This window comes from Convolutriloba macropyga, chromosome 13, assembly GCF_964194025.1.
Source record: "Convolutriloba macropyga chromosome 13, txConMacr16.3, whole genome shotgun sequence".
In the NCBI taxonomy this organism is placed as follows: Eukaryota; Metazoa; Xenacoelomorpha; order Acoela; family Convolutidae; genus Convolutriloba; species Convolutriloba macropyga.
Window position 1 is genome coordinate 31651159 of NC_134480.1, and position 20381 is coordinate 31671539.

Below are 20381 nucleotides of genomic sequence, written 5' to 3' on the forward strand. Positions count from 1 at the left end.
TACATTTGTAACCTCCTCCAACTCTTTCTTCAATGTTTCCACTTGCCTCCTGCAGGACTCCCGCTGATTCCCAGCGTTTTCAAGTTGCCGTTTGGTCTCCAGCAATTGATCACCTAATCTTTGACTTTCAAGTTTTAACTGCCGGAGCTCCTCTTTGAGCCGATGCCCGGCTGTTCCCAGCATTTCGCTGTTGTCAATCTTCTTTTGTTGTTCCTTGATTCTGTGTTGCATCTCACTTAGCTCCACAACGCTAATTGCGGCTCTATCCACTATATTGGGTGATTGCAACTGCGTCAGTGGCACCACGTACTTTTTGTTTGAGGTTACTCCAACATTCCGATACACTTGGTGCCTGACTATCAACCTGACCTTGAACAACTCGGGTAGATAGTAGCAATAATCACCAATTTTTCGTTCTGCCATCCCTACATATTATACACGTAAATTAGTCTAATGTATCAATCTCAATTTCTGCCATATCTGGTACAGATTTTGCCTTTTTTGCTTTTATAACTACGATGTTTTTTTCGCCATCACACCGTTCATCTGTATCTAAAGAGTAAAACGAAGATTGAAACTACGATGTTTGTTACACCATCACACCGTTCAACTGTCCTTTTTCTTGTCAATTTTGTTCCTTTGTACGTTGTTTTAGATGATGACAATAACCTAGTTCCCCCATTGGGTTAATGGGTTGCAGTGCGATTACAGGATTGGTGCCACTGCGTAGCATATCGATTGAAAGAAACACGCGTACCAAACAAAATATGATTTTAGATCCAATAAAAATAGTCATCAAACTGATGGTTATTTCCCTGGCCACAGGCCAGATTCGTTTCACTTCATTACCCAAGTATTCAAAAATCAGCAAATCATGCCACTGATTTTTGTACTTTAAGTCAGTGTTAATATACTCTAGAGTCTCATGCTCATATAAACCTCCCTGTCCCAGGAAAACTTCTCTTCCTGTTATCATCTTTCTCGAATACCTGAATCTTTGGGTCCTTTTGCTGAGTTACAGGTCCTTGTCATTGAAAAACCCTTCCATTGGCGCCGAAGTTGACCAATTGACGTTAACTCTATAATTAGGCATATCATTGGTTTTTCCAATTATTGTCTCCTTCGCCCATATGTTATCCATGACCCGTTCTGCAATTCAAGAGCGTTCGGGTACATGGCGTTGCAATTAATCAGTGTGAAATTTCTATATAATACCCTAGAAATGGGGTCCATGTATATAATTACTTCTGAAGTATTGTCAGAAAACACCCTAACTGGTACTTCCTCCGTACAAAACTGATTTTCGACAACATGAACGATTACTTTAGCGCACCTATGGACATAAAGTATTCCTCCCGCTCTTTCTGCGCGTTTACCCAGAGCGTTTTGTTGACTTAAGAAAATTTGGTGTGAATTTCCGTTAATTGATGTCGTTAGAATCATAGCTCTGTGCAGTTTTTCTATGTGACAATTTAATAACTCTATTTGTTTCAGGTTTTCAAACATGCCTCGAAAATCCCACACAAAAAGTAAGTTGGTCGAGTTTTATGTCCCTGAGATCTGTCTCAGATATATCTGTTGTTGAAAAATTTTGTTCCGTGGCCATCAACTTTTCCGTTGTGTAAAACAAATTTCTGTGGTTTGTTTCAAGAAGCAGAAAATTGTCTATATGTTTTGTCTTGTTTTTCAGCCGGACAACTAAATTTCCTTTTTTGTCTAATTTGCTCGTTAAGTACTTTTTGTTTCCAGCTCGGACTATTTTTGCTGTTATCGAGTCTGAAAATTTAACGATCGTTAAGATGTTTGGTTTTTTGTCTTGGTCGAACAGATATTGTACTGAATCTATTTCAACTGTGTCTCCTTGATATAACAAGGTCTGCTCCTGTTTCAAAGGGTCTTTAAAATATAACCATGTTCCTTCATTTGCTTCCCTAGTTTCAATGAACAAAGTCCCCATGAAAATTTCAGCATTAATCATGATTTTACTTTTCTGTGTTTCACCTTTTGGATTGATCCAATCCACGGGGCAGACATAATTCACTCTTTTCTCATCTCCGCCTTTCTTGAAAGTTTTTGATATCTTCTGAACAAATTCAGCGTCGGTTCGGTCAACATTCATCAGGTTGAGGACTTCTTTGGGAGCATTGAATTCAAAATCACCAAGACCCGATAACCGAGCTTTGTGTCCCTGCCATTGATTTTGACAGACTGACTCTTTTATTGGGTAAAACGTCGGAATCATTTGTGATTTTTCGTTTAAGTAAGTTGCGTCGTCATACCAACTACTTTTTTTCAGCACAGTTGCCGTATATGCAACCCTGTACATGCAGTATTTTAGTTTACTCATGCTGCTTTTGGTGTAGATCAGTCCTCCTTCGTTTACCTGCTCCTCATTTATATGTGACGTTTCACATTTTGTCGGTTCCGTCATTGCAAATTTCTGCGTCTGTAGAATGTTCTCAAAATCATACCCCACAATCTCCAAGGATTGTGAAAAACCTAATATGCTAACCAACTGAAGAATTTTCCAGCTCAGCTGCACGATCCAATGTGGGTTCCACTCCCACTGCATTTTGTCGTATCACCTTTTAAAAAATACATCGTTATCAAATTTTTCGTCTGCATCGTTATCCTTGAATAAAAAATAGTCTTTCAATTTCCGTGGTCTTGTTATTCCCGACGCACTTCTTGTCTGATATCGGCGACATTTTGCGAAGTAGAAGCCGTGCTCCTATTTTGAAATTCTTCTCCTTCACTCCTTTGGGATGTTGACACCAGACTATCCCGTTTCTTCTGTGTGGCTACTTTGGGCGCAGATATCTTTTTGCTTCTGCTCTTATTTTTGGTGTTAGTATTTATTGATTCTCTTGTACTCCCACCCATAGGTGTTTGAAACGATTCGTCTTTGACTGTCTCATTGTGAGTTTCAGTATTAGGATTAATTTGACTAATATTTCCTTCAGGTTGAACTTATCTTCTTTCTGTGTCATTCAATTTTGGGGTCACCACTTCAATTTCCACAAAATCATTGTCCTCCGTGAGGTCGTTTTGTGTTATTCAATCTTTCCCTTCTTAGGTTCTTTTTTTAATCAGTGGTAGCACTTCTACTGTTAAAACGTTTGAGTCGATCGTAGTGGACCTTTTTTTTTGTTTTCACATACTCAATAACAAAGTTCAGATCGTTTATTATTTCACGTATTACCTGCGGTCCGCTGTAAAAGGATTTAAATTTCTTTGTCTGGCCAGTTTTTTGCCTCTGTACTGAAGAGGCAAAAACTGCAGGAAAGGTGTGGGCCTCTGCTGTAGGAAAGGTGTGGGTATGTCCCTCTGCGTTAGCTTATCGTTTGAATTGCAATCCGCTTCTGTTTTTGCGGTCTCTTAAGAGTTACCTAAAACTTTACCATTGTCTGATTAACATTGCCTGACGACCAATTCTTCGGATATCGATTTTTTCGGCATATGTTTTCATTGAATTTTAGGGCTTTGTCGAAATAATGGGAGTTGCTTGTTGATCGAAAAAGCCTGTGGATAGTACCCTCGACAGTATTTCTTTTACGATGGAGGGAAGCGCAGCTACGGAAGTTTAGAATTGTTCCAGTGTCTGTTGGCTTCTGGTACCATTTACAAGTCTTTTTGTTCATCAACTTAGATTGCCATTTCGATGAAGGCTAGTACATATTGTGCACCCATTTTTTCCATTGAGACTTCCAAATTATGCAAATTGTTTCATAGTTGCAGCAAATTATTGAGGTCGTCCTTTTTCTGCAAATTCTCACCTATATTTCTTTCAAATAGTTTTCGTTTTCTGGTTTGGTTGTCAGTTGGTGAGTTTTCACATTCAAAGGATTTCCCAACAAAATCCCGCATTTTTGCGTACTGCGCCTTACTTATGTTTTTGTCATACAATTTCGCTCATTTTTTGCATCAGTTTGATACCGATAACGCTTGACCCCCCCCCCCCCCCCAAACACACACACACTTAATGCTAACGCCCCTAAGACACAGCTGCATTTTACGGAAGTCAATCGAAGGCCGGTTTAAGAGCAATTCGTCGGATATGCTAAGCGGTTATGTTTGATATTGTTATTCAGATAGATTGTGCAATATAGTGTGCTGAGTTTGCTTTCGATATGTCATCGTATTCCACGAAAGCGAAAAAAGTTGATGGCAAGCTTGAAAAGGTATACTATTTTGGCAAGTATACCCTGCTATAATTTTAATATTGGTATGGTTGGATACAAGAGGATAGAGTTCATTTTTAATTTGGTCTGCTTTGTTTAGATGGCCAAGAAAAGAGTACCAGTCAATCCGAGATATGCTCATGTGAAATCAAATATAAACACGGGTGCAAGTTTGAGCAAATATTTGGAAAAGCTAGAAGAAATTAGAAGCAGTGAGTTATGAACATAAACATCAAGCCAACATCATTCCCGTTTTAAATTTTTAATTTTTTTCAGATTATCGCTTCCAGAAGAACGAAATTTTTAAGCGAATGAAAGTGACTACGTTTGCTCAATTGGTATGTAATTTCCGAACTGAAAGCTATTGACTCTTCAACTTTGTAGATGTTTGAACTTTTAGATAATACAAGTGGAACGGTACAAACAATCGCAGGGACAATTCTTTGAAGATATATTGGAAGAGCAGTCAGAAACTCCATCAAATTTAACCCCAAGTAATTTTAACCAACTCGAATGACTTATTTGATGTAATCAAAGATAATGGATTATAGATGCGAGGCTGGACTTTATAAACCGAACGGTTATCATTTTTCAGTGCAGCGCAGAGCGTATATGTTGAATTTTTGGATTTCGGAAAAGGTTAATTTAAAATGTTATTCCCTCTGTTAAAGGATAGTCGGTCAACTAAATAATTTCTAAGTTATGGCGAATAAATTTGAATGCTCAGAAATGCTCGGTTTGAGGCGCAGTCCTTTGACATTGGCGGAAAGTTGTTGCAACTCATAAGCTCCTACTTGAGCGACAGGGAGCAATATGTTAAAATAAATGCGGAAACATCCACTCCAGTAAGTGTCAGCAGTGGAGTTCCACAAGGCTCCATTCTCGGACCACTGCTCTTTCTGCTGTTCATAAATGATCTACCAGCTTCAGTGTCAAATTGTGAAAGTTTTGGATATGCCGATGATTTCAAGATAATTGCACTGACTCAGAGCCAACTCACGATTGGTGCCATGACTATACAGAATTGGTGCTCCGAGAACAAAATGCAACTGAACACCTCTAAATGCAAGCTCCTCAACATAAAAGGCACTTTGACAGCAGCAATAGACAACCTTGAAATTGAACCGACGAATCTTCAGCGCGACCTAGGACTATGGATCACCTCAAATCTCACGTGGAACGATAACTGTACCACGAGAACGAAGAAGGGATTAAGTGCACTGTTCCAACTGAAACGAAACCTGTCTACAAACAGCACGCGAAACAGTAAGCTAAATTCTTACGTTGGTTACGTTGTGCCAGTCCTGACCTACTGCTCTCAAGCATGGCAGCCGAACAAGTCGAATCTTGCGAAGTTTGAAAGGGTGCAGGAAATTGCTACCAAGTGGATACTGAATGCAAGTTTTGAATACAAAGATCGACTTCTACAGCTAAAGCTGCTGCCTCTCAGCTTATATGTCGAAATGCACAATCTCCTGCTTCTGATATCATTGGATAGAAACGAATACGACGTTGTTGTTGATCTACCTAGAGTCACCGAAGATAAAACTCGACAGCATACAAGAGGAGAACTGACGATCGGAACGAATCGACTCTACAAAACCGATGAAAACTTCTTCCATCGTACAAAATTATTATACAATATTATTATCAGAGTGTACACCAGCTACGGAAAATATCTCAATAAAGACACCATCTCCAAAATCTACTGGGACTACTTTCTGAGAAAATATGACAAGAGGGACAAATGCACTTGGCGAATTGTTTGCAAATGTGACCACTGCAATAACTGGAAAAAACTAGACTAAACTAAAACTACCTTTGGACTGAACTCATGTGGGTCTAACAAACCCTTGGATTTATTTATGTTTAAATCCTAAAGCCTTTACTACTACTACTACTACTACTACTAATAGAGGAAATTTTAGGAAATTAGTATTTTGAGAAGTATGAGTTTTTGCCTCTCCTAAGATTATTGTGTCTTGAAAATACAATAACTTTAGGAAATACTGTTGATGCTTCAATGGCAACTGCTGTCGAAGAAGTGATGCTTTAGTTTGACTCCTCTACTTTTGCCACTAGTTGTTTGTTTTAAGAGTTGTCTGTCTTTCTCAGCTTATGTTTGTGTGTAATATTTTCTTTTTATTGATAGATTTGAAAAATACAAAATGCTTTATGTTGACTGAGTGCTGGGACGGCACCGGACCACCCAATACTTACCCAGTTTTGGGGATGGTCGTTTCTTAGTTAAGTTTTTTTTAAAGAAGAAATTACGTATTCTGTTACTCTTATTGTTCTGTAGTAAACGAAAGGCAGGTCTACGACTTGAGTTCATGTATAAACCAAAGAGTAAAACAGTTGGTGAATGCAAATTGCGGTGTAAAAGATATAGTGCACCAACGTTTTGATAGAAGATGTCTCAACAAACAAAGACTAGAATGGGCAGCGAGCTGTCATTTTGACGCCGAGAAACGGGTTTTGCGGCCATGGAGGATCGATACACCCGAATTGCACCAACTTACAGTCCACATGGAACAATGGAACAAGTTCGACTGTAATAGCTGCTCCTGATGCAAGATAATAAACAAATACAAGGCAAAGTTTCCCCCACTCAAGACAACACACACCTCAACATTCTTCAACTGAATTGTAATGGTCTCAAACAAAAACTAGACATTATAAACTGGATGCAGAAAAATAACATCCAAATAGCTGACATCCAGGAGACCAACCTCAATGAAAATTTTGCCCTCGAAAGCCAGCGTGACAAGAACTGTCATCCTTCACAATCCAAGAAATTGGGCCCAAAGAAAGAGTAAAGGTGGAGGGGTAGCTTTTCTCATTATTGACACAATTCTGTATCAAGAATTTAAACTTAAGACTTCTGACAAACACCTAGAAGTCCATGCCAGAGAACTCATCGGAGGTGGTTATAACATCAAACTACTGAACGACTACATACCACCTTCTTCTAGCTGTGATGCAGGATACAAGAGATCAATCAGTAATTTACTTGAGTTTGATGTCTGCATCTTTTTTGGCAGTTTCAATGCCCATAGCCCTCTGTGGCACTCAAACTACCTGAAAACACAAGAGAAAACAATATTGCAAGTGAAATAAATATCTCTTATCATGTACTACTCAACGAGAAGGCCAGCACAAGAGTAACTGATACTTGTAAAATCTCCCCGGACATCAGTCTCACCACCTCAAGCATTGCATTGAACATCGACCGGCACACGGTGTACACATTAGGCGCGGATCATTTACCAATAGTTCTATCCATCACCTGCGACCTCATAAAACGCAGTACCACAAAGAACTTTCATCAACTTCCGCAAAGCTGACTGGGTAATACGACATTGAACTAAAAATGAAGAAAAAACAACGGCTAAGTAATATCTGCCATACGGAAAAGACCTTAGGGAAAGCCACCAATGCAGCGGCTGCCAGGCATATCCCACAAAGAAGAATTAAAAAGTGGTTGCAAATTTTCCCAGCGAAGTCGTAAAGATTTCTGAAAACAGATGAAATTCAATGAAAACATCCAGGGACCCCCCAAAGTAATGCAATTAAACCATGAAATAATCAAACCTGTTCAAAGTCAAAAGCGCAAAAAAGGACGAAGTTTATACAGACACTTACAGAGGTAAATGCTCTAAACTCTGGAGCACAGTAAAAGGACTTTTGTCAAGTAACGCTAAACTACCTGCAAGCAGAGCCATATACTTTTACGCTATGATAACTACTCACCATGGTCTCAATCCGGGAAAACATGGTCCCTACACAAGACGGGTAAACCCATAGTCGACTCTAAAAGCTTCGGAACAATTGCACTTGTGGCCGCCATTGCAAAGCTAACAGAGAACTCCTGCTAAGTGACTTTAAAGATTATCCACTAAAAGAACATCAGCATGGCTTTAGACCTGAGCACTCAACCTTGTCACAAACGATATACAACAAGGCCTTAATCAAAAGAAGACCTGCATCCGTTCTCTACTGGTAGCTTTAGACCTCACAGCCCTTGTCGACACTGTTGATCACAACCTACTACTAAGAGACATACTCGAGGCACCACTGCCGAATAGCACTAAGATTGGTCGCTTCATACTTACAGGGCAGGTTTTACGTAGTATATAACAATAAAAATCGAAGTTGAGGAAAGTCAAACAGGGTGTCCCTCAAGGTGGTGTATTATCGCCATTTCTCTTAAACATTTACATAAGCATGCTGAAAACTTCAAGTACATCTCACCCACAGGTTGAATAATTACGTGACATCTTATCTCCCCATCTAAATATTTTTGACGACTGGCTAGAGTAAAGAAAAATTATGCTCTCAGCTGAGAAATCAAGTGCAACTGCGTTCACAAGCTGGAGCAAGGAGGCCAATTTTGAACCACACCTCACTATAAACAGTTCACCAATACAAGTAATGTCCAAGTATAGTCAAGTACTTGGTGTCACCTTTGTTAGTATGCTCAGTTTTGGAGAACATGTAAGGAGCACCAAAGAGAAATAACAAAAGCGAAATAACATACTAAAAAATTGCTGGTAGTGACGGGCTGCACAAAAGACAAAAACCACCTGAAAACACAACAAAACAATTCTCTTCACACAATTACTGCTGTGTTAAAATGTGACATCAGTGACCTATACAATGAGTGTGAATTTCTGCCTGTTAAAGCTCACACAGAAATGTTATCAGAGCAATTACTAGCTGGCAGTCATCAGAGCCATCGTGCTGATCATAAAACAACCTCATCAACTAGTTTTCGTCCCATTAATACAACACTAATTGATACTTGTAGGGACCGCGTGATATAACACGAACAATTAAAATGAAAAGAATACAAAAATACGCTCAAAAGTGTCCACCAACACATGGTCCATACTCAGTTGAACTAAGACAGCAAACAACTGGATATACCTCCACCAATGATAGCAGGAGAACTGGATACTGCCCCCTGATAAACTCATATTTGAGTAGGATCTGATAAAATGTTGATGACCTCTCTCCCAAATGTGAAGTAGCAGCACATGACGTAAATCGCATTTTCAACTGCAGTAAGAACACCAGGGACCTTAAAGGGATAGATCCGGTAGTGATCCGTGGGAAAGACCAGAAGAGATAGCCAACTGTCTGGACTTGATACCATCAGTCCGACACGACCACACCACAGAATAATCCGCCTTCCTCGAGCCTTTCCTTCGATGTTGACGATGCCCTCCCTGGCACTCTAACCTGGGGACTGCATTTCAGTCATCGTAGCTTAGATGCAAAAAGGTCGTCGCACCACAAGCTGGTTGTGGATAGGCAGTCACACTACTACTAATATATCAATTTTTATGATAAAAAATCAACTAGGGTACCAGTTAAGAACGGCAATAAGAGCCGGTATCCTGTCAAAATTACCCGAGAATTGCAGCTCTGTGTGGCATATACAAGAAAAACAACAGCAGCGAGCTGTCAAAACTGACAACTGCTATAGATTTGGAAAAAAGAATTGAGGCACAGAAATTTGAAATCGCAAAAATGAAAGCAAATAATCGAAAAAGAAAGGGAGGGGCAATTAATGATTGATCAGAATCAGATTATTCAAGCAACGAAATTCTTTGTTTGAATGTCTAATTGGACAAAATACTCATAATTTAGGCAGTTTTTGATCCAAAAGAACCTAGGCTTTTCCAGCTCTTAGAGAAATTGAATCACCTAGTAATTTTGAACAGCATATACTGGGGTTAAATCATATGCCTCTTTCAGAATCTTTGATTTGAGGCAACCAATTGAGCAGTACTCGTCAGGCGCAAATTTCAATTTTTTTTAATCATTCATGCATTTCTTAACAGCATCGATAATGGAATATTAGTTGTTGCAGCAGGTCATTATGAGAAGCTGTGAGAAAAGCAATAAAATTGAAACCTGCGTTTATTTGAGACCTGTGTGAGTCAAATAATGTTCAAATTGAACAACTCAGCAAACCTCTAGGCAATAATGCTCCAGAAATAAATTAGACTTTTAAATGGAGAAATGCTGAGGTTTAACTATGCGACATATCGACGTCATATCTGTTAAATGATATTCATATCAATCTAAGTTTAGTTCCCAAAAAACGTCAAACGTGATGCTATTATGAAAGACACAACAGTTTGGCGCAAATGGACATTGAACCTTGAGCGTTTGTAATCAATTATTTGGCTGCAACCGTTTTTAATTCTGTTGGTGGAAATAACAATCATGAAAGTTTACGTGCTAACTACTACTGCTTTTTTGCTTTTGTCCCGAGGAGACATTAATTATACTTTTGCGTTGTCACACAATCTACAAATTTTTTTAATTGTAACAAAAGAGCATGCACAAATCCTGGCCCTGGTTTTTATGCAAGCAAGAATTTCCTTTAATCCGGGACCTGGATGTTTAATGCGTGCAAGAATCAGAGTTTTCATTAGAATCAAGGGACTAAACCTTTGGTACACTAAACCTATCTCGTGAACGAATAAAGTCTGAATAACAAATTCGAGAAAACTTAATACTAGTTCTGAATAAAATACTCAAAATAAAACGGAGATTACCCTGAAGATTTTATTAGCGTCAAACCTTTTCGGAGGTGCAATCACGTCAAAGGATTCAATCGTCGGATAGGCGTTGCTATGCGCATTTCTAAAACAATGGCGTCAAAAATAAGAGATATTACTTTACATAATGCGAGTTTTTTTCGCGCCTTATCGGTTGAATTAATACGACATTAAAGAAAACCAGTTCTGATTTATGCATCATATTGTCCAACTAAGAACGAAGGATCAATTTTCATTGTCAAATTAACAACTAAAATATGCTTTCATTTTCAGTGACGTGGTATTGTTGTTCGTTGATTATAATCTGTTTTTTAAACAAGAAGAAGCAGCTTTCATGTAATTGAGATCTTTATTTTTCTGAAGAGAGGAACTCGTAATACGAATAACTAATTTTTAATAGATCATCATTTGTCCAGTAGAAATGAAATAAACGGTCCAACTTCTTCCCCGACAATTCCACTAAAAGGTATAGCCCGCCCACTTTTGTAACACGGAATAGAAAGAATTTGGATGTACCAAGTTTTGTCTAGACTTCTCAGTTCAAGATTTGAGACTTGTCAATTTTTTTGTCGTGCAACATCTGTCAATTTTTTTTGTGCATTTATGGAGAAATATGTACAGTTGAAAATGTGTATCTTTGAGAATATGCAGAGAAGTCTTGGTTAGCAAAACACTTGAAACCTAAAATTCAAAAAGACTTCAATCATTGGAAAAAAGTCAATATGAGCAAACGCATAGATTGTTTAAGGTGCAAAAGACTTTAGTTAGTTGGAAGCGCACAACTAGTTTTGCAAACAGCCTCATCGTTAATTAAGGGATGTGCAATGGAGCAGAAGTGAATGATCATTTTTTGCTATTGGTGTAAAACAGGTATTTTTTGGGAGCAATCACGCTGAAACAAATGTACGAGGCCATCCATTTCTTTGACAATAACTAAGCTCCTGGTCCTGGAATTTTCATTCGTTGGGCTGTCAGAGCTGACGGTTTTTTTTTTAATCGGAAGTCTTCAAGAATTCCCAATAATCACCCGCATTTTAGAAAATACTTCTGCTAATTTGATTTTGCTTTCGTCTGTCCTGTACGAAAAATGGTATGCAATGTTTGATTGCAGTGTAACAGCCCTACCCCATTATTATTCCTTAGGCAGTATAATGTTCCAGCTATTAATCTATTAATCTTATAGCGCCTTTCCGCTCAAGCTTTGTTTTACTTTCGTGCCACTGGACCATAGTGTATTTATTATTGATAACACAATTTGGCACGCAATTTATTTAGCTTTTGCGTGTTTCAAGAGCTAATTGAGAATTTGTTCCGTTGGCCATGTTCCTTCGCCCAAACGACACTTGATACTTTTCTGCTTACAATCCAGTTAGTTGAGCTTTTTCTCAACAAGCTTTTATAAATAACCTATTCAGTTTAATTCAATATTCTGAAAACTTACTTTGTCGATTTTCCAAAGAAAAAGATAGAGCACAGAAAACAAGGTAAGATCAATTAAATTGAAGTTGTTAATTTCAACAAAAAAAACTAAAACAACCCAATCTCGAATCCCGCATTCGCAATTCAAACGTTCGTTTTTTTTTAATACCTACCGGGTTGTTATATTGTTGACAGGTTCGGGATTTTTTTTCCAAAATAAGCTATCCTGCAATTTTCAGGAACATCTGCTTTTTCTTTACCTTCTTTTCAAAAAAAAAAAAAAAGAGAAAAATAACTCAAATATTCGGTCGTTTTTGTGATCTGCTTGACAGATAACGGTTGTTCTTTTTCTTAGATGAGCAATAATTGCCTTTAACTTTAGAACGCTTTGACAAATAGGTACTGATTTCAGAGGCTTCTCAAGCGTTATCCGATTTATCGGAAAATAGACGCTCCTTGCTTCCGCAGCTTCTACATTCCCAGTGTTTGTAGGTCCCACGTAGTAAGACTAAGGGGCTTAGCAAGGGAGGTTTCGGCGGCTGCTACGGCAACCTCAACGATACATAACTTAAGACGAGAGACCTGAAATCCTAAGTTAAAAAAAGTCTCTGCGTTCTTTTCTGTTATCTCTTAGAGGCCAGCTTTTTCTGGTCCCCACAATTTTGAACAACCGATATCTGACTTGCCGGTCCAATCGCAAGGTTGGAACTTTGTGCAGCATTTTTTATTTCCATGTAATTAATAACAAATGGCTGACGCAGCTCTGGAAGCTAAACTTCTTCTACCGGAGCCTTTTAACGGAACAAGTGATATTCAGGCCTATATAACACAATTCGAACTCTTGAGTTCGTTACAAAATTGGCTAAAAAAAGCATTCAATAGTGATGGAACTCCGCAACACGACAGCGCTGGTCAACAGGTTTACATTGATAAGCGTCATACTATTTTTCCCTTGCGCTTACGAGGCAGTGCTATCGAATTTTATCAGTCATTAGATGACGCAACAAAAAATGATTATTCAGAGCTTAAAAAGCAATTTTTGCGCCAATATCAGGAACCTCCTGAATTTTTTCGGTCATCCCTTGCAAAACGTATTCAAGGCGAGTCCGAAAAAGTAAGTGAATTTTTAGCTGAGCTCAAACTTCTAGCTAATAAGGCTTATCCCCAAGACACGCAGGCAATCAGAGACCATATTGTGCTTCAATCTTTCATTGATGGCCTTCACAATATTCATGTAAGGGTAGAGTTAAGAAAGAACAAGCCGGCTGACATTAACGCGGCCTTAGAATCAGCACTCCACTTCGACGCAATTTACCGTCTTGAAGCAAATGCAAATGAGACTGCGCCTTCATCTACTTCTGTGAGTTCCATTGAAGCACTTTCGCGTAAAGTTGATAAACTCATGGCCGGACAAGTTAGTTACCAACCACGTTCTCGTCCGATGAACAAAAAATCGGGTCGCAGGAGCAACTCTCCTTACAGATTGTCTCCGTTTAACAAACGCAAGTCACCTACTTTCTCTCGTAGCCCATCGCAACACGGAGAACGTCGTCAATCTTCCTCTCCGCGAAAAACGTTTCTTGACAATTCACACAGTCGTTCAATCAGTAATGAAAGAAAAGTCAGGTTCACCGGACCAACTATTTGTTATGGTTGTAATCGTAAAGGTCATACTAAAAATAATTGCAAAAATTGTTGGAACTGTGGTTCTTCTCAACATCAGCGACGTAATTGCCCAGAGTCAAAACCATACTCTAACCGATAGCTTCTTCTATCGCCATAGTCCACCTTGAAAGAGTTTGTTCTCCATTTTTAATAACCCATGGCACAAAACAAGCGTATTTTTGGCATACAGTCGCTTCTTTCCAAAATAATAATCGCCGATAATATACTGCCTGCCCTGATTGATTCAGGTGCTTCAATTAGTGTAATTCGTGCCGATGTTTTTGGCAAGTTCAGCAACTTTAGCCCTTCGCTTACATTGGAAGCATCTGATATCCAAGCATCCGCCATAAATGGCTCTATGCTTCAATTTAAGGGTATGTGCTTGCTTCCATGTCGTTGGTTTAAAAATGGTCCCATGTTTTCTTTCAAATTTTACATTTGTGCCCACCTCAGTGTTCCTTGTGTGGTCGGTTTTGATCTCCTACACAAACAAAAATGTGCAGTAGACTTCTCTCGGGGTTTATTAGATGTAGGTGACGCAGTACTGGAATGTATCAGTCCGTTGTCTCAGTGGTTTGAGGATAATTCTCCGACAACTGAGACTTCGCTTTGTTCTGTAACTTCGCGTTTCCTTATTCCACCTCGAAGTGAAGCACTCGTAAAATGTAATCTAAAGTCACATCATGCGCATAAGTTTTCTTCAAGCAGTTCGCGTACTTCGTCTGACGCGACTGTGGGTTTGGTTGAGCCCCACGTAGGTTTCACCAGTTTAAACTCCCTTTTAGTGGCCTCGTCTCTTGTAACAGTTTCTCAAAATGAATTTTGGCTAAGAGTACTTAACCCTACTTGTAATTCCGTAACTTTATATCCTTCGCAAACTATTGCGCAAATCTTACCCTACAACGAGACTGTCCTTCAAACTGTTGGTTTCAATGCTGTTGACATCAATTCAGCTGAAACTTTGATGCAGTTGTTTAAATCAAAGTTCAGCACTCTCACTAAAAAACAACAAAAGGACGCTTTTAGTCTACTCAAGCAGTTTGCAGACGTGTTTGCTACCGACAAATGGGATCTAGGCTCATGTAATTTGCATAAACTGCGTATTCAGTTGAAAGATGACGCCCAGCCTAGCCGAGTGCCATACAGATCAATGAATCCTTCTAAAAGAAAAGATCTCAAGGATAAGATAACCAAACTCCAAGAAAAAGATCTCATATCTCCTACTCATTCCGAGTGGGCAGCTCCAACCGTGTTAGTTCCGAAACGTGACGGGTCATATCGTCTTGTTATTGACTATCGGAAACTAAATGCCCAAACAGTCAAAACATCGTGGCCTCTTCCGCGCATATCAGATATTCTAAATAATCTCGAGGGAAGCATTTTCTTCTCTAGCCTCGACCTTTGCAGTGGATTTCATCAAATGGAGATTGATGAAGAAGATCGACACCTTACTTCTTTCATTACGCCGTTTGGACTGTATCAGTGGAAACGGATGCCAATGGGTCTTTGCAATGCCCCTGGAGCATTTCAAAGACTAATGGAAATTGTTTTATCAGGGTTGACATATGAAATTGTCCTGGTTTATCTTGATGATATTATAGTCTTTGGTCGTTCTTTCGAGGAACACATACATCGTCTTCAACTTGTGTTCCAACGCATACGGGAAGCAAATTTGAAAATTTCACCTGCCAAATGTTCCTTATTCCAAACGAAGTTAGTATTTCTGGGTCATGTAGTCTCTGCTGACGGGATACACACTGATCCTGCTAAAATAGCAGCTGTGGAGAAATACCCAGTTCCACAAACTATTCGTCAGTTAAGATCGTTCATGGGCCTTGTTGGCTTCTATAGAAAGTTTGTTCTCAATTTTGGTTTGATTGCGAACCCTCTGTACCAATTGATGAATAAAACAACAACGTTCCATTGGACAGCAGACTGCCAAAAAGCTTTCGAGAAATTGAAAACAGCGCTAGTATCCGCTCCAATCTTAGGTTTTCCAAATGAAAAGGATCAATTCGTTCTTTGTACTGACGCATCGCTTACTGGAATTGGCGCAGTGCTATCTCAAAAACAGAAAAATGGTGAAAAGGTTATTGCATATGCTAGCAAAGTGCTGCAAAAAGGTCAAAGAAACTACTCGGCTACGAAACGTGAACTCTTTGCTGTGGTGTTCTTCACATCATACTTCAAAGAATTTCTTCTTGGGCAAAAATTTCAGATAATTACTGACCATCGCGCCCTCGTTTGGCTCTATTCGTTCAAAGAGCCTGATGCAATAGTAGCGCGTTGGCTAGAAAAATTAAGTATGTTCAATTTTGAAATTGTCCATCGGCCTGGAAAAACTATTGCAAATGCTGATGCTCTTTCCAGATTACCACCTTTGAATTTATCTGCTACTTCTGTCACATCTGTTTCTTCGTCTCCGCACTTTTCAGAAACGCAAGATCAGGATAAAACTCTGTCTGTAGTCAAATCATGGTGTCGAACAGGTGAGAAACCACCTCGATCCTTAATGTTTGGTAGACCATCTGCTTTGCAGTGTTACTGGCAGCAATTCGAGACATTGAAAATTATTGATGGTGTTTTGTACCGGCTATTTCAACAACTGGATGGATCTACACTTTTCCATCAGTGTTGCGTTCCACTTAACCAGGTTCAAAAAGTTCTTCTTCAGTTGCATGATTCACCTGCTTCAGGACATTTAGGCAATAAGAAAACTCTTGATCGGGTACGTCAGCGATTTTACTGGCCAGGATTGAAAAATGATGTGGACTCCTGGATCTCAGTTTGTGCAACTTGTCAAAAAACGAAAGAATCCCAAACAATCACATCAGCAAGAAATGCAGCTCTGGGCATTCTATGAACCTTTTCTTTGCGTGTCAGTTGATATCCTTGGCCCTCTCCCAGAAAGTCGGTTGAATGAGAAATTTTATAAATACATCCTAATGATTGGAGACCATTTTACTCGCTGGTTCGAGGCTGCACCCCTACAGAACATCAAGGCTGAGACAATCTGTAGCACTTTCTTAGATCAATGGGTCACCCGATTTGGTGTACCTGAATATATTCACAGTGACAACGGTTCGCAGTTCACATCGCGCCTTTTCGCAGATATGTGCAATAAGCTGCAGTTAACCAGCTCAAGATCTACTCCTTACCACCCGCAAGGAAATGCAAAAGTGGAACGCATAAATCGCACTTTGGAAGATGGGTTGGCAAAGTACTGCGCAGAACGGCATGAAGTTTGGTCTGTTCATCTTCAATCTTTCATGATGGCCTATCGTTCTGCAGTTCATGAGTCGACAGGTCAATCGCCTTTCCGATTAGTTTTTGGGAAAGAAATGCGCATGCCTGTTGATATGCTATATCCAACATTGCCCACTCCAATTGTTGGTCATCGGGATTATGTTTTTCAACGTTTAGTTGAATCTTCCACCATTTTCGAGTCCGTAATTCAGAAAAACGGATGGGAAATGCGCCGACAAAAAGCTATCTTTGACAAAAAGAAGCATGGTCCTTCGTATAAGGAAGGAGACCTGGTGCTTCTTCATTCACCAGTGTGCTCACAGGGTCAAACTCCTAAATTAAAGAGCTTCTGGTCTGGACCTCATTGCGTGAAAAAGGTTATTAACCAAATTAATTTTGTTCTACAAGACGTCAAAACTCAAAAACAACAGATTGCTCATTACGATCGCATTAAACCTTTTACACCATCAGACCAGCGGTTGCGCAGAAATCGTTCCAACCAAACTGTAAGACCAAGTCCTCAACCCATCGTCCCTGAAGACGATGATCTTGTGTTGGTTGATTTATCTGAAAGACAGGCTTCTACCTCTGATAGGTTACAAAACACTACTAACCCTACAAGTTCCGCCATTCCGTCACCGCCAGTTTTTTTGTCAGAAAATCAAAGTGGTTCAGGTTCCACAACAGTTCCTCAACGACCGCGTAGAGCTGTTGCTGATCATGCACGGCATCCAGGATTTTTCCGTTTAGCTTATTTTGATTCAGACAGTGATGTTGAGTGATTTGTTTAGATGCTCTTTGTGCAGCAAGTGTTGCTGTTGTTCACTTGCCTAGTAGATTGCAGTTTCTCTACACTTGTAGGCTATGACATCGAGGAAGTTCTCACAACAAAAATTTACTCGCTTCTTCCGAGTGAACAGTGTACGCCTGATAAATTAAGCACCAAAAACATTACTTTTGGTGGTTTGGTTCTTCATGCGCCCGAAGTTGACATTCAAATGAGTTTTTGCATGTTTCAAGCTTCTTACGCTGTTACCGGATTAGCGCATTCTGCCCGATTTGATGATTCTGTGTATTTAAAAGAGTATTCTCGCCTAGTGCCTACTTTCTATGCATTAGAAACTTGGGTTTGCAGAGCAATTTGGAGTGGTCGCAATTTCAAACTTCCAGGTTTTGCAGATGAAAATTTTAAAATGACTGAGGGGGATCTTTTGTTTGATGGTAGACCATACAAACCTGGCAATTTCAAGGTATTTGACTATTCGTACTCTTTCATGCGTGGTGGCAAGAAAGCTGGAATTTACTTCACCTGGCCTGTGGATTGGATTACCCCAGGTGGATCGAAAATTCACGCATCTGGTGTTATAAACGCAAAATTAACCATCGGCAAAGTAGTCGCAACTTTGGACAAAACCAGCTCTCCATGGTCCTTAATCTTGACAGATCCCATTGAAAGATCCACGTCCTGCAGTTTTCCAGGTTCTGACTTTCAGCATGACTCAATCACCTATTTACCGCATTTCTACGGTCAGTGTGAGATTAAATCAATATTTGAGTTCTCTCCGGAGCATCCTGGCGTTCAGATCTCTTCTGCTGATTCAATGTATTTGAGTGGAAAAACTGCTTCCAGGGATGATTCCCGCGTCTTTTATATAGAACTTCTGAACACAACTGTTAGTGTTTGCTCATATAAGGTCCGACCAACAACCTACTCTGGTGTTTACTTTGTCATTGAACCTATAACGGAGCAACTTCCGGAAATAGATTACAACACAGATGCAATTCCAAACTTAGTCTATGGGACAAAAATTGAGTTTGTGCATGTCAACGCGCATCTTTCGCGTCAACGAATTGTAAATTTCATCAAAAATGAAATTTGCAATACGCGTCAGATGATCTTAAATGGACTCATTTCTTTAGCGTCAAACTTGGACAATCCTAATCTCTTCCTCGGATCCGGTTCCATGTTAGGCATACATGCTGAAAAAGCGGGAGCTGTTCTTTACGTCCACAAATGTGTTAAAGTCGAAGCTCGAATTGCAGACTTCCCCTACTGCACAGAGGAAGTTCCTGTTCTTTTGGGCAATGATACGCAAATTCGTTTCATGAATCCGATAACACAAGTTGTGTATCCAAACTATACTTTGACTGCTTGTGATCCCATAGCACCTTACATGTACCGCACGTCTGAAGGCATCTGGATGCACTATGGAGATGATTATTCGGTCGCACGTACGCCCGAATCTCTAAGTGTTTTCAGCCATCTAGATTTTAGTGATAACTTACCTTCATTACACACCGCTGGTCTCTTTTCTTATCAGAACTTGAGGCAGAGCGCAAAGGCTCGGGTTCTTAAATACTCGCGCCGAACAATTTCGGGACGAGAAGTATATCTTGGTCCTCGCAGCCAATATTCTCATCCTGGTTTAATGCATTTTAATCCAAGCGTTTCCGAAGAACTAGAAAATTTGGCGGCTTGGAAATATTTGATTGATTTGCAATCTGTTGCGAGTGGTGGTTGGTACTACGCCGAGAGGTGCACTGTAATTACGCTAACAACTTTAGCGCTTCTAGGGCTCTTTATCTATATATTGAAACTTGTATTTGCGCTTAGGCTCCTTTCTCATGGAGTTCCTTTCTGGACAGTTTTCCGGCTTCTTAACCCCCTTGCGCCTTTTACGCAGATGCTTCAAAATCACATAAATAATATACACGCATCTGCGCCTGTCAATCATGACCAACTTGTCAATGAAACTGATGGGAACCCTGTTAATCGCACTGTAATAGTTGATTCAATTTATCCGTCAGCACAATTAAATTCTGCCCGCTACACAACAAAAATTTAAGCACAGGTTGACTCTTTATCGCCTATAGTGTTCTGTCTTAGAAAAAAAAAAAAACTGCCGCTTTCTGATTTTTGTCTTTTGCTTCATTCAAAATTTTTTCTTTTCGTTCATCAATCACTAGCAGCCCTGATGCACTTCTGTACACAAATGATTGACATTGCTTGTTTTAGATGTCGACAAGCTCAGAGTCAATCAACACTATGCCTGCTTCTCCAGGCCCTGATATTCTTCTGGACACAGATCTTCTTTCAGGTGCTTCTTCGCCTGCAATTCCGTTGCTGGACGATAGTATGGACTCTCAAGCAGATACAGGAATAACTGGCAACTGGGCAAGTGATCAGTCGCTTGAGTTCCGTCAAAACCTCTCGCAAAATCGGGATCCTCAGCCGCACACGGATGTCTGCTCATCTGCTTCTTCGGATGAAATGACAATCATCTTTTGTCCGCCT

The 20381-nt window shown here is 39.7% G+C and overlaps 3 protein-coding genes across 4 annotated transcripts in view; 2 read left to right on the top strand and 1 right to left on the bottom strand.

Moving 5' to 3' along the window:
- The window catches only part of LOC142351907 (coronin-6-like), a 560192-nt gene that overhangs the window by 314366 nt on the left and 225445 nt on the right, over positions 1–20381 (top strand). The window lies entirely within an intron of this gene.
- LOC142351502 (actin-related protein 2/3 complex subunit 3-like) overlaps positions 1–20381 on the bottom strand; it is a 167866-nt gene that overhangs the window by 119492 nt on the left and 27993 nt on the right. The window lies entirely within an intron of this gene.
- LOC142351501 (centrosomal protein of 41 kDa-like) overlaps positions 4062–20381 on the top strand; it is a 56829-nt gene continuing 40509 nt past the window's right edge. For both annotated transcript variants that reach the window (XM_075403554.1, XM_075403555.1), the window contains exons 1-4: positions 4062–4181; positions 4282–4393; positions 4458–4519; positions 4582–4675. In XM_075403554.1, the coding sequence (XP_075259669.1) occupies positions 4131–4181; positions 4282–4393; positions 4458–4519; positions 4582–4675 (319 nt within the window). In that variant the 5' untranslated portion in view covers positions 4062–4130. The remainder of the gene's footprint in view (positions 4182–4281; positions 4394–4457; positions 4520–4581; positions 4676–20381) is intronic.